The sequence below is a fragment of the Macrosteles quadrilineatus genome, unplaced genomic scaffold (assembly GCF_028750875.1).
Source record: "Macrosteles quadrilineatus isolate MER2022 unplaced genomic scaffold, UCM_ALF_1.0 Scaffold_7__1_contigs__length_78375512, whole genome shotgun sequence".
NCBI lineage: Eukaryota > Metazoa > Arthropoda > Insecta > Hemiptera > Cicadellidae > Macrosteles > Macrosteles quadrilineatus.
Genome location: NW_026542600.1, coordinates 24,917,766 through 24,932,897, shown reverse-complemented (window position 1 = coordinate 24,932,897; position 15,132 = coordinate 24,917,766). Strand labels below are relative to the sequence as shown.

General features: G+C 31.0%; 1 protein-coding gene across 1 annotated transcript in view; it reads left to right on the top strand.

Moving 5' to 3' along the window:
* Nucleotides 1-15,132, top strand: part of LOC128997804 (fasciclin-1) — a 239,937-nt gene that overhangs the window by 198,624 nt on the left and 26,181 nt on the right. The window contains exons 3-8 of the mRNA XM_054423522.1: nt 826-1,007; nt 4,280-4,410; nt 5,311-5,407; nt 6,006-6,183; nt 7,396-7,556; nt 14,503-14,508. Coding sequence (XP_054279497.1) covers nt 826-1,007; nt 4,280-4,410; nt 5,311-5,407; nt 6,006-6,183; nt 7,396-7,556; nt 14,503-14,508 — 755 coding nt within the window. The remainder of the gene's footprint in view (nt 1-825; nt 1,008-4,279; nt 4,411-5,310; nt 5,408-6,005; nt 6,184-7,395; nt 7,557-14,502; nt 14,509-15,132) is intronic.

The following is a 15,132-nucleotide window of genomic DNA, read 5'->3' as shown; positions in this document are numbered from 1 at the left end:
TTCTTCACAATTGATACACCTGGAATTCTTTATATGAGGCCTATTTGAGGTTTTTTTAGGCACATACGATGCTGAATAGAATAATTATTACTCAGGCTAATCAACAGTAGATTCATAAAATTCTTAGTATTTTAAATTTGAGTATTGCCAAACTAATTATTTTTCAAGGAGCCTAAATCCATTTCGCCTATTGGGTCTGATGATAATTGGAGTGTCCAATCGAAATCGATTACCACTTACCTTCTTTTATGTATATTTACCGTCTTGTTAGTAACAGCATTGAGTAAAGCTTAAATATACGTTTTAACTGTTGTAAGACGTTTATTTTATTTACTTTCCGTTAATTTAATTGTTTAGAAATTGAGACCCACGTTAAAATAAAGTTCAATACCAGAAGCAAAAATTCTATAGAAATACTTTTTGGTTGTGGAGGAGTAGGATGGAAAGAGCGAGAAGTTGAATGAGCTTATTTAAAAGTCTATTAGGTATGCGATTATTTAGACTATTTCTCATTAAATAAAACTTGTGGGTTTCACAAAAAAAGTGTTTTGAAACTTTTTTAAGCAAATCATGTGTTGTTTTAATTCATATTAATTTGTAATTAATTTTACCAAAAGGTATTTTCGCCAATAGTTTAGTTATTTTCCTACTATGGGTGCCCAGACCTCTGAGTCCTCTTGCTCTGTAGTTCTTGCTTGAAAGTGGATCCTGCTCTACACCATAAAATGAGCAATAAATAAATGGCTTATTTAAAGAACTTTGCTTTACTTTACTGTAGGCTCTAAACACTGAAAACAAAAATACAGCATATTTTTCTGTTTACAGCTAATTCTGCCCAAATGCTGCCTCAACTTGGCAATTCCGTATCTTCAGAGCTGGAGGGCAATCCTCCGTTGTGGATAACTCGGCAAAGAGATGGGAACAAAGAGGAAATATTTGTGAATAACGCTAAAGTACTGGTCTCTAGATCCAACCAGGTCCACAATAACCTTCAAGGGCGAAAACAGGTAAACACAGATTTCAATACCTACCAGCTTTCTTATACCTATTCAAATGTTACTAGGCATACCTATTATATTACAGGAATTCCTATTAATTACTAAGGTTAGATTAGAGAGGAAATACTATGGATACCCATTCCTAATGAACATTTTCTAAAACAAATACTCACACAGTTTTTACCAACTAGTTAAAAGCGTGAGCTCAAACAAAATATTCTCAACTTAGTTCAGCCAAAACCTTCATCTTATGTAGGTATTCATTACATAAAAAATTATTAGCAAAGCTATTAACTAATGCTTAAAATCTGCAAAAGATTCTTCATGAACGAAGATAGCGGTAGCAGTGAGGGGGCGAAGAGCTTTAGAAGTAGATTTTAGCTTAATTTCACGCTTGTTTCATATTAAATTGTATGTCTAATTTTAATTGCTCATACTGTATATTTGATAAATACTTGTAATTTTATTCATCAAATTTTATTATTCAGTGGCTTATTTAATCGGGCTACCCGTGCAGAAAAAGATAAACAGTTTGACATTTTTACTTTTCTTGAAAGTCAACCCTCAAAATGATAGTCGTAGGTGAAATTCTACCTTGTATTGAACATTGTTTCCTACACAAGTATTTTCTTGCCAAAGTTCTTGCCGAGTGGTCGGAAGGTCAGACATGTGTGGAATTTTTGAGAATCCAATTAATCTGTAGAAACACAATACCCTGCAATGATGTCGACAACTTTTCTTGTTAACAAACTTTTATACTTTTATGGACTTCGCTTTGTAGAGAAATCTATTAAAATTGAAAAAAAGCATTCCATACTCGGTTTTATTTATAAAAAAAAATAATATATATTTCAGGTCCATGAGAATGAGAAAACAAAGTTCTAATCTCATGAAACAAAATTTGCAAACATATTGGTGACAAATTCATACACTCTTAAATTTAGTGTACTGGTTTTATTTATTTATTTAAGTTTTTATAGTAAATATGTTAATGTCTAAATGTTGAATTTTTCAATTAATTTTAAATGTCTTTTAAGTGTCAATAAATTGTTTGATTGATTTATTTATTGTCTTAAAATAAGCAATGAAACACGTGTCCTTTCATGCCAATACAAATATAGTGTGAAAAGCTTAATCTTAAGGCATACTACAAATTTTATAGTCAATATTGTATTCTACAAATAACTATATCAAATACTCGTTTTATGGTTATAAACTACAAATCGATTATAAAAGCTAAAACCGGATTTCCAGATCCTCCGATATTGGTAGGCTACAATTTTTCACAAAAACTTGGATCCACTCAAATATTAATCCTCTTTCAGTTTGCTTCACTGACTGTCTATTCAATCATTTTGCTGAAAATGTATTTTACTATCTATTTCCATTTCAATATCCATCTATAAATATTATATTACTGTCCTTTTGTACTCAAAATGTTAGTATTAGTGTTATATACAAAAAAATACCCGTAATAAATGTGAAAAGTTGTCCATAGAATATATCTTTTTATATATGTAATGATAAAATTATTTATCATAGGGAATTTAATTAAATAGACGCTAATATACAAACAAGAACATTTTAAATGGACACAAAGTTGCAAGTGACAATATCAGAATTATTAGTGGGCAACACTGATGAGCTTAGTGAAGAGAGTAAGTCAGTAATTACTTAAGGGGAGAAAATCTTATCAATTTGATAATTTTATTTTATTTTTTATTGATTATTGTAGCTATTTGCCTGCTATTTAAAATAAAATGTAACATATGAGGTAAATTTAACATTTATTACATAAGAGACATTTTTTTTTTAGAAGATGCATGCACATTATAAGGATTTTCATGAGTAATATAACCTACTTTAGTTATTATTCTACAATTTCACTCTGATATATTATATTGGTTGTAAATTATAGGATTATTAGTAGTACCTTTTCATTATTTTAAATATTTAACTACCATAAAAAATATTTTTATTCATAGTTATTTATTGTTATCTAGTCAGTTTTCTTCAGTTTATTTATTGTAAAAGAATGTGTCTAAGATGCTTTTTATCACTCTTAAAGATTATAAAATAATACAAAAGATTGTCAATTTCCTGGTTGTAAAAACAAACAAACTTGTGTTAAAAGGATTATTGTAGAAGCTAAATCCAACTCAGGCTGAAACTTTACCAATATTTTCACATTAAAACATTTCTGCAGCGTGAATGTTGGATTAAAACTCAAACTTTCTTGCAAGTAATGGTTTAATTGTGGTTGAGCTTTGACTTGGAGATATATTGTAACTGGAGCACATCTGTGTTGAATTCTTGTGTCAAAAGATTTCCCTATATTACTTGTGAATCAAAGATCCTAAATTAAACTATTGTCTCTTACTTCTCTAATGTTTAAATTTAAAGTTGATGTGGAATTATTTTTATCAAGATTGTGCGGTTTTTTCAAGAGAGTGGAATTATTTTTTTAAGTTGTTTTATTATCGTTAGGAACAATAACTTAAAATATTGTTGAATGGTCTCTAAATAATTAACTAAAAAAAACCTTACACAATCAAGGAAAAGTTATCGTAGAAATGTTTTCCTCAACTAATTAACTTTAAAATTGGGATTTTTATTGTTATTTATGCTCATGCATTTTATCTTTTGAACAAGGAAGAACTTTCTTAATTTTTAGACTGTTTTCCATTTGCTTGTACAAGTTGTTATTCATAATTATCTATTAAAAACTCTCATACTTCCAAGGACGAGTGGTTTTTGTTTTGATTAATAGAGAAAATTTTCCAAAAATGATTAGATTTGTACTTAATAGATGAGCATTAAAAAGCATTCAGGAAACAGAATATATGATTAAAGTATATATTGATAAAGTAAAATATAGCAGTGGTTAAGTTTTAGGTGATAATTACACATTACAGTACTAACCAAGTAAGAGGATGATATTTATGCAAGTAATTTATCACCCAACTATCAAAACATATCCAATTATTTTACAGACATACTGAAGTAAAATGTGCCTTTCAACACCTTTTGATACATTTATAAAAATTTACAAGAAGATATAAAGTACTTATACCTTATACTAATAATAAAGTGCAAATTATAGTCATACAAAAACAATATTTTATACTTTAGCGGTATTTTAATTTTTCACTTTTTTGTGGAGCATATACCACTATCTTTTTATAGGTCCGAATTGTTACATATGACGAAGAAATAATTTCTGGTTTCAATATGTACACTGACTTTTTTTTATCAGCACATCACTTTTATTGTTCTTCCAGGTTCTTCACATTATTGATGATGTGTTAGAGCCAGTTAGATCAACCAATCCTGATCCACCAGTGTACAATCCAGACGCATGGGCTTTCTTAAACCAATCAGAAAACCTAGACCTAGGATCTCACCGAGTTAGGTATGAAATGATTTGATTAATACTCACTTTTAATTATAATAAACACTAAAAGTTATTAGATCATAAGTGGTCTCATTCAACCATCCAACCAAACACAAGTTCTATGGAACATCAGTTGCATAGATTAATCATCAAAACTAAGCGTGAATGATGTCAGCTGATTTCTTATTGTAGCAGTCATCTTTGGAAAACCCTATTATATAACACAATTCCATTTGAAACTGGTTGCTTTGGGGTGAACCATGCTGTGAAGAGACTACGGTATAAAACAGAGAATATTACAACTTAACCACACATTTACAGTACCTATATTATATTTGACATTTAATCTCTAGTTAAAGAAACACAATCTAGAGTCTATTTGTCTGAGTCAGTTTTAAGATATAATCTTGTCATAATTGTCCCGAAGTACCTATACAAGTAAAAGTAGTTGTGACAAGCATACAGTCCTCTGAAATCCAAGTAAATGACAGAGGACTGACAACACAAAGAAAGTACCTAATTAATACAGTTGAATTGGATCGTTTGTGTCAAACCAGCTTTACTATGAGAAGTACATTTATCATTGTACTCTACAAGAGAACCGAATAAAATAAGTCGCTCTATGGTATGTGTGTTAGTTGAAATTAATACCTCTTCATCATTCTCATATTCTCTGGAAAAATAAATATTTAGCGTTAACTATCTCAATAAAAAAATTATAAATCGAAGATTAAAAAAAACCTTAACTCTAAAATTTAGATTTTTTTTCTAACAGAAAAGTATGTTTTAACTATAACGAAAAGGTAAAACATACTTTTCTGCTAGACTACTTACCACTACTTACCAAGATACAAATTTGTGTATACCTTTCTCTTCTAATTTCGAAAAGCTTTAACTCTTCTCCCTCCCATTCTCTAGGTCTTTCAGGCAAAGGGTCCATCTGATGAGGAAGGCTGATATTTTCAGAGCAGAAGGGAGGTATACATTCTTCATCCCAGTTGATGAAGGCTTCCAGGTAAGCAGAATAATTTACCTAACATAAAATAGATAAAACAGTAAACACATTTTCCTCTTAATCATTCACCTCAGGGCAGAGAGTTTGGGCTGGTTACGATTTTGCAATCAGACAGACTGCCCTTGAACTTTTAACAAGTAGAGTTTTTCACAGACTTAATGTAATTTCCATATGTTGTCTGTCACCTTGCTATTAAAGTACAAATAAGCCAAATAAAATACTGCATTAGGTCAATATAAATCCTATTGTGACCAAGCATAATTTGTTTGAATAGTCTTACATTCAATCTGATGGTCAAAGTAAGTAGCATGAAGTTAATCATAACCATGTCAACTAGAAAGCTGTATCAGAACGGTTTACTCTTGACTCACCCAATAAATTCTAAGATCAGCCTGATGGGATGTTTTAATTAATGCTTTTACCGGAACCGTTATAAAAAAGGAATTGTACACCTGGAATGTAACATTGCCCTCTTGGTATCTTAAAACGGTTTTACAATATTTACACAACCAAATAGATATATTATTTACTTCTGTTTACAAACAGAAACTGAGGTTCCTTTTCTTGTGATATTTTCATCTCATTGACTATCTTTCAGCCACCACCCAGACCTGAGAAAATTGACGAGAAAGTGATTGACGGACATGTGATTCCCCGAGAAGTGTTATTTACCAGTGCAGCCAGAGAAGATGTCGAGCATGAAACATTAGCTTTCACTGACATGCTCAAAGTGACCATTTCATTCAAAACTGAGACCAGCCTCAAAGGAAGCAAGAGTAAGGGTGTTGCAATTTATTTCCTTTTGCCCTTTACATACAAGAGAAGGCAATAGTTCCTTTTAAGCCAACTATTTTATTACATTTTTTAGGTCAAAATTTTATGGACATGGTTAAAGAAGGTATAAAATACACTTTTATCATTGACCATTTTTTATGTTAAAGTAGAGTTTATTATTATCTGACTGTAAAGTATGTAGCACACTAAAACAAAAAGTAAGTACAGAAAAATGCAGGTTTTCAAGTCTGATGCATATTTTCAAAGAACAGTCAGGGCCCTTAAAAGTGGTATTTTCGATGGCAACTCCCTACTACTGCTAGGGTGCTCGGTCATACCAAACAGAAACAGCATACCTGGTTCACAAGTGGGGTAGGATAATGGGGAAGGTCGATATTTTACTGTATTAGATTATGGTCATTGAAGACATTTACATCTATTACAAATGTATTTGAATAGTAAAAAAAATGGTGCTTTTGTGCTCACAATAATTACTAATTATCAAAGAGTTTAAGTCTCTTAATGAAGATCAGATAAATTAAACATTTTTATCTACAAATTATCCAATATAGGTGATTTATTCTTACCCTAATACACAATGTAAAATTGCCGTGTAGATGACCTAATTCTGTTGATGATAGCTACTATTTATACAGTATACTTACTTACATGTGGGGTATGGGCATCCCATCTATTCCATGAGTTATACACATCATAACAGTTTTTGTTAGCTTGCGAGGGGAATTAATTTGATTGTGAAGGTGTTGAGTAACTCAACTTTTATATTTTTTTACAATGAAAGTTTGTTTTGCTTTGTCAGCTAGTTTATTTTTGGAGGTTTTCAAAGTGTGCAAGAGCTTTAAAATCATATTTATATCATAGAAACTACCATCTACAAACATATCAGCCACTCAAGCTTCAATTGTACGTTGTTGAGCTAAACTCAGGATAAAAAATATTTTCATATCATAATGACAAGTGGGATTGTTTCTGAGCACTGTAATTTTTTAACTAATCATAAAGGATAACAAACTGTGCATTTTTAAGGTAATTCAGCTTGTTCTCCATAATTTTCAAACTTTTATGTATTTTGCACAATTATCCAGTCTAGTTTTTTTGGTGCACCTAAATAAACAAAAATATCCGCTTTCAATAAACTTATTGAATAAAAAATTGACTGAAAACACATACTGTATGTAACATGACTGTTTTAGCGTACGTTAAGAGTCACACGATTCTGGGAGATGGGAATCATGCTGAAGGTGTTGTCTTAGCAGAGATAGTCAAAGCCAACATTCCAGTCAAGAACGGAGTTGTCCACCTTATACACCGTCCATTGATGGTTGTTGACACTACAGTCACCCAATTCTTGGAGGTATTTCTTATATCAAATACATTTTTTATTTTAAAGTTACTGTAGTTGTATTTCACATAACTTAAATTTTTAAATAACTTCCTGATCAGATCAGCATTGTACGTGTTATTAAATTTACGGAAAGTAAATCACCACTTACCATCCTTTATGTATATTTACTTTCTTGTGAGTAACAGTATAAGCATAAATATATGTTTTATTTTAAATGTTATAAGACATAAGACGTTTATTTTATTTACTTTCTGTGCTTAATTTTTTTTATTGCACCTTTCAATTTAAACCAATAGTAAATACAGAGTAATAAATTACCACCTCAGACTAAAAGTTTGTTTAATTTAAACTTTTGGTTTACATTTAATCACTAAAATCTTCGGTCTCAGGTATAAAATGTAACCTAATGTAAATGTCTATGTGTGAGGGTTGACAAACAACTAAGTTGGGTCCCATGTACAAAAATTTTGCTTTAGGTTGAATAGGCTTATATTTTCATTTAGAGAAATAAAGATTGTTTTACATTTTGATAGAACATGGAATGTTAATTTTAAGGTAATTTACTTTGTGCTACTTTAGGAATAGGAATAATGACCATACATTAAGAGAGGAATTTAACAAAATCAATTCCAGAAACAAAATTAAATTTGATATTTTCCATGTTATGATAGATAATAGTAAGAAGGGTTTAAAGTGATAAAAACTAAGCAGAATAATTATTTAACATAAAATTATGTTACAGTGTTTTAACCCTGCTTGTTGCTATTTAGACCCTTCAACAGTAAAACTCGGCAAGAACTAGTAGCACTTGGTTATAAATATTTCCAATTATATTTTATACAGTCACCAAAATTACTTTGTGCCATATATTTTGCTAGCATCAGGTTTAATTCAAAAGTTTCTAAATTTCAAGATTTCTTCAGGGAAATGTTATTAGCCATGTAATGTAATAAACTACCAGTTTTAGTTAGCAAACCCCTGACATTCAGTAATGACTTACCATTTTAAATCTTTTAATATCAGATGGTCATCGAAAAAGCACAATATTATTTGTCATTAAATGAATATTCTCCTCCGATGTCTATTATTCTCTTGCAAATATAATGATTACAAAAGTATTACACCTGGTTAAAATATAATATACTTCTTAAGATATCACAATTATTGTAAAATTTATATTACTAAATTTACTGGATCAGATTATGAGTACAACCCATAGCAAACCCCCCCCCCCCCTCATGCTGACCCACAAGCTGGGTCTCTGGCCCTATTTAACAAATCGCATCATCAGACCCTAACTATAGTAAAGTGAAGCGGTGCCCTATAGAATATTAAGTGACCAATGTTCCAGCTTAAATATAAATTATACATGATGTCAATTTGAGCCCTAGATTGGTAAGTATACTGATACGGGTAGAGATAACAGATGAATTCTTTTGTCATTGCTACAATTGGTTTCACCACCGTGTATTCAAATATCAATAGCTGTTGTTTTCTAAAAAAGAAATGCAGATAAAATCTTTTGAGTTGGAAAAATGTACTTATATTTTTCAACTCTGTCTTTTATGGTAAACAATTTTAGTTTGGATCTTTGATTCAGAAGGACTAAGCTAGTACAGTGTAAGTGGTTGCTTAATTGATATTCTTACAAATTTGTTTCTGTTTCATTGCTCCTGCCTTCTTCGTGGTGCAGTCATTCAAGGTGAGTTTAGTTTAATGTTTTCACATTTAATAGAATTTTATTATCACTGTGTAGTTTTTCTTTGTGTTTTTTGGGGTTCAAGGGTCTAGTTCTTGTTGTTATAATACAATTAGTACAAAACAATATTTTGCTGGTGTTATAATAGACACTGTTACATAAATGTAATTGTTTTTTTTTTAATGACTCACGGTAGTCTTTTTTGTGTGAATTATTTTAAATATCTTTTTCAATCACAAATGGTGTGCATATTAGTTTTTTTTTGTTGAAGAATAGCATGTGCATGTTCTGTTTTTAGATATTTTTTGTGTTATAATGTAGCAAATCACCACATAAACCCCATCAATTGTCTCAGCCTGTTGACTGAATTTCAATGAAGTACAGGATAACAGTAGTGTTCCCTTTGTTTCAAATCCGTATTGTTTTACTTGCATGACTTACTTATAAGTTGTATGATTTTAATTAGTACATCACTCTTTCTGCAATCCAGTCACAACATTTCTATCTGGAATTGATAGTCAACAACACAGACAAAATTTTAAAAATATTTGACCATCTACCATATTTATTTGTATTACATTTTTCACATTAATCTGGCTACATAAATCATTATAGATTATACTTTATACAGACAATACAAGAGTTGAACAGTGCTACGTTAACAACATTGCAATGGTCAACTTTGTATTTATGTTAAACATCCAATTTGTACATTTTAGTTATTTTTTTTTTTACTCTACTTATCTGGTTTTGATTAAATATGTAGTTTAATATTACAAGGGCCACTTAAGTAAATAAGGGCTCAGTGGGCCCGGACCCAGGGGGGCCAAAGGTTTTGGGTTTGTTGGCAAGGAGGAGAAAATACTCTCTCAAGGGGAGGGTCGCAAATGTCTCTCAGGCCCATAACACGTCACATGCATACCATGCATACCGTAGGCCTAGTATTACCAAGAAGTACCTATTATTTTAGTATCTATTAATATATGTTTGAAGTTATTGAAAATTTGTTGTGTTACATAATTTTGTCCATCAGTTTAATTATATTCATAAATGTATGTTGCAGCTATTGTTTCATTTAATTAATTGATTTTAACCATTTACACATTTTATAGCACGGTACTTTCCTTCATTGAATTTGTACTGTTTTAAGGGAGTGTTATCTTGAAAAAATCATGCGATGTAAATAGTCAATAGTCAATAGTCATTTTTTCCATCTTTAAACAATACAATATAGTGATTGATTTCGTCAAATGTGGTTTACTCTTTCTTTTTCATATTAACTAATTCATATTAAAATAGTATGATTTGTATTAAAACATTGTAACATATATTTCTTATTCCCAAAAAGGAGGACAAAAGTCATATTTGACACCATTAGACTTGCTCATTATTTCATTATTTACATAATAAGTCCATATGGGGTAGAATATTACTTTTACTTCAATAACAAATCCTGAAAACTGTTGAAAACAAATGATTTATGGACAAATGACATGTCCATCCAATCTATGGGAGCACCTTATTCAGTCCTCTATTAGTAGTCATTGTTTATCCAAGTGTTTTAGGTCAATATTTGTAGACACTGCCCTATTAAAAAACCAATTTAAAAGTCCCACTGAATTAGGGTTAATTTGATTAGCAAGAGGTGTATTTATGATAAACTTTGCACCCTCCACCCCTAGTGACTAAGCCACTAAGCTCAATGACTTGAAACTTGCTTAGTTTCACAGCCCAAAAATACCATTGGGATAGCATCACTATTTCTAAAAGTGATAAATCCTGGTCTTTGGGTCTCAAAGAACGAAGACAAAATAATTATTGGGGATGAAGACAATTATTATGTAGTTGCCGATGGTTCGTGGTACTCTATGAAGTATTCCCATTTTCAAGGCACTAAGATGCAAAGGCTGCATCATGACACCCAGGTCAGTGATACGATTTTACCACAATAAACATATCCAATGCTGACTTTCATTTCCAGATTACTGAAGGCTATGTGCGTAATGCAATGAGTAAGAGTTAAGTATGGAAATGGGTTTTGGAGTCTAAAAATGGTCGTGAAATCTTTTTTCCTTTGTGGTCTTCTGTGACAAGTCTGGGTACCCAATGAACATTTTCACGGCCAACTCCTTAGCCTATATCTGCACTTTCCCCGCTATCATTGCATCAGAGTCATAAATTCCAGTTATATGGCGATGAATATAGGCATCGGGTATGTTTTTTGTAATCGAAAACTTATCACTGACTCAAACTTCAATTTGAACTTCTCAAATTTTCTAAATTTTTAAATTTTCAATTTAAAATATCTCATACGCGGATTCGATACCGTAGTTTAAAATAATTTAAAAACACACAGCGAAGCGTACATAACAGCTGCAGAGCTGTAAATGGTGTTATTCTGTTCACAAATGATGCCAGTAAGTGGCAAGGAGATCGTTGTGGCGTAAATGTACAAGCTAACTACGGATTAATGCGCAAAAACGTCCCTTACTTAAAAAACCTCCCTGGTAATAAAAACTTTATTGTTAAATTGCATAATTAATTTGATTACTGAACCTATACTTTTATATTGCCCCTCAAAACGCCGTTTTAGTGTTCGAGAACTGAGATAGCTGGAAGATCATAGGTGTCTTGCCTTTGCTTAGCACAATCTGAAGGATATGTGTAGCTCTCCTATGACAAAAACTGAAATGTTATCTATTTATATACAGTGGTATGCAGTACTAGTTAAAAGTTATACACTTAGCATATTTTTGTTATTTTTGAAATTGTATTTTAGTATGATGTTACTAAAATCAAAACCCATCCTTCTGGGTACTTTTAGACTGCATAGATGAGTGATTATCTGTTCTTCTAAAAAAAAAATAACTAAAACAATCAAGCAGTCTTCTAGAGAGTTTAAATACTGATTCTTTAGAATCTTACTCTTTGGGCTGTAGTGTAATCAGGGAATTCTAGTCTACAATTATGATGATAAGTCATAAATATTTGAAAAAATCCTGATTTTGATTTCTCCCGGGGCCCAAGTTGCAGTCTGTTTTAGTTATCCTCACATTAATTAATTATTAAAGTAATACTGCGTATAAAAGATACAAGGATATGAAATAAGCATGTTTTCATATTAAGAAAAAATGAGCATGGATAGGAATTCCTCACTCTATAGAGGGTGTTGAGGATGTTTACAGATTTCGGACTCGCATGGCTCTTGGCGGCCGTGTGGTTCAATGTAGATCTAACATTCTAATACAAGGACGCAGCTGATTCAACATTTGTTTACCTACATTTATTTTTTGTATCTCATGGTATTTAGGTTGATGTTTTCCACCACACTAGCCACCAGATCACTGTGTTTTTTTTCTATCTGTCACTGATGTATTTAATGTTTCAACCAGATTTTAGAGGTACAAGTTTGCATCCTTTCCTCATTTTACTGAAATGTTTATACTAGTTATAAAATTACTGTCAATTAAAAAGCCATAATGTTACAGTCACTTGTCATAATATTATAAGAACCACAATTTGCAAAAGTTTTGAGTATAGATTTATTATTAGGAGCAATTAATACTTATCTCACACATTATTTGGTGGATATAAATGCTATACATATTTGGATATTGAATACGCAATGGGTTCAGTAAATGTTGTAGGTAGAAATATTTTGTTTTTAAATTAACTTTTAAATATTTGTATGAAGATGAAATGTGTATTCTAATGCTTGGTGCATCACATAAGACATTACATTAATGTCCTGTCTAATCTCACACTGTTATTATCTTTAATCCCTTATTCACCCTCTTAAAATTTCAATATAGTTTCAAAAATATGAATAAACCTCAAAATCTCCTCTAATACAAGGCTGCAGCATTTGCGTGTGGCAGTCGCAGCCATGGTAATAATAGTAGGCCTAATAAAACACATGTAATATGTATACATTAAACATTGCACAGACACTCCATTATGAATCAGTGCAAACAGCTGTTTCAGTATGCCGGGTCTGTGGCGGATGCCATGATTAAATGAATAAATATTTATTCAGGCTTGAAAAAATAAATTATTGGATGAATGAACTTGATTGTTGTGATAGAAATTGGCAAACATGTTCAGCTGTGGTTAAAACAAAAATTTTATTTTGGATAAAGCTAATAATAATTATACCATATAGAGGTTTAATGTAACTTGGTAGTAAGTAGACTGTACTACCAAAACAAAGATGTTAGTTCGCATCCCAGTATTGTCACAAAATGTTTATCATTACAACTCATTTGTGTGGTCTGAGGCCCTTATAGGGGATAAAGTCAATGTTAAAAAGCTGTTAAACTCTTAAAATAAAAATAAAATTGACAAGTAATTTCTTAAAAGTATATTTACTGTTATGAAATTACTTGTAATTTTTTTAAAATATAAACTAACGCATTTTTTAAGAACATTTTAAACATTTTCATTCATGTAATGAAAAAGTAACATCATAATTAGAATAAAACGAGTTAGAATACATCAAAGACTTTCCTACATCTGCAAGTAAATTATCTCATTGCAATACCTGTAAACAGTACGCAAAATAGCTCATTGCTGCTCTAGAGCGGGAATGGTTCATTCCCGCTCGATAAATCAGCTGATTTCCCAGTTGTCATTTCTAGACCAATCATAGCCGCGTAACCGGTACATTAGTTAACAACCGTAATTAATAACATAACCTAAATGACATTTGATGTACATCTAAAAAGTTAATCTGTTTGTTTTATAAGTTAATTTTGGAGTCAGGAAAAATCTTGTGTATTACAAGCACAAAAAAAAAATCTAAATCATCATTAGAGTCATTGCAGCTCTTACAATGTATGGCCACACGAAGCTTAGCGGTAATTAAAAACTTCACGCTCTTAAAACACAAATAGCTATTTTCAACACTACTAGCTATATTTTCACTCACACCTTACATTTTCAAAGTGAAAGACATCTATTATTTCATCCATATGATTAATTAAATAACCAAAAGGCACAAAGCCCCAAAAGGTTGAACAAACTTTGATTTGTGTAAAAAAAAAATAAAACTGTTATACAATATCCAAGCCTGGTTAAATTAAAACAAATAAATTGATAACTCGAGGAACAAAATATAAACACTTACATATTACTATGTGTTTAAAAAATAATAAGTGCAAACTAATACCTCTAAATGACCGCAGGCCTCACATGTTTCTCATGGTTCTTTCTCTATGTTTTCTATGTGCTTTTCGCATGTGGCATGGGGGTCTTCAGGGATTTGTAAGTACCTACACACTTTTCACTTGCTTTTCATTTCCTCACAAGTTTTATTTAATGTATAACTCTATGACTTTCTTACCTTCCCTATTTGTGTTTCAACCTAAACCCTCCTTAAGTAGATCTATTGGTAGCCTACCCACTACCCATAGTAGTGATATGCAAATCATACTTAACACTCACATTCTTTGGAACTAGAGGTGGCTTTTTGGTCCTAATTGGTATTGCTCTTTTATGGTACAGATTGCAATTATTTGGCTAAATGTTATGTAGACTATCCATAAAATTTATATTGCCTTAACAAAATCAACAACTCATCACTGTAAAATAAACTTTAAACCTCTGGGGCGAACAAATAAACCAATGTCTTCTGCCATGTTTTCAGAGCCCAAAAAGGTTATTGTTTATTTATTATTAATTTAATTTACTATTTATTATTAATTTTAATAACTAATTTATTTATTAAGTTTATCATTTAATTTCATAGTATAAGAGTCAGCTTCTAAGTTCACTAAAGCACAATGTATGATAGTAACTACGTCACAATGTACGATGTAGGTATACTACTTTACTCTATATGTCTATTTGGTCTAATTGGATGCTTGAATTAATAGTTTCTTCCTTTAT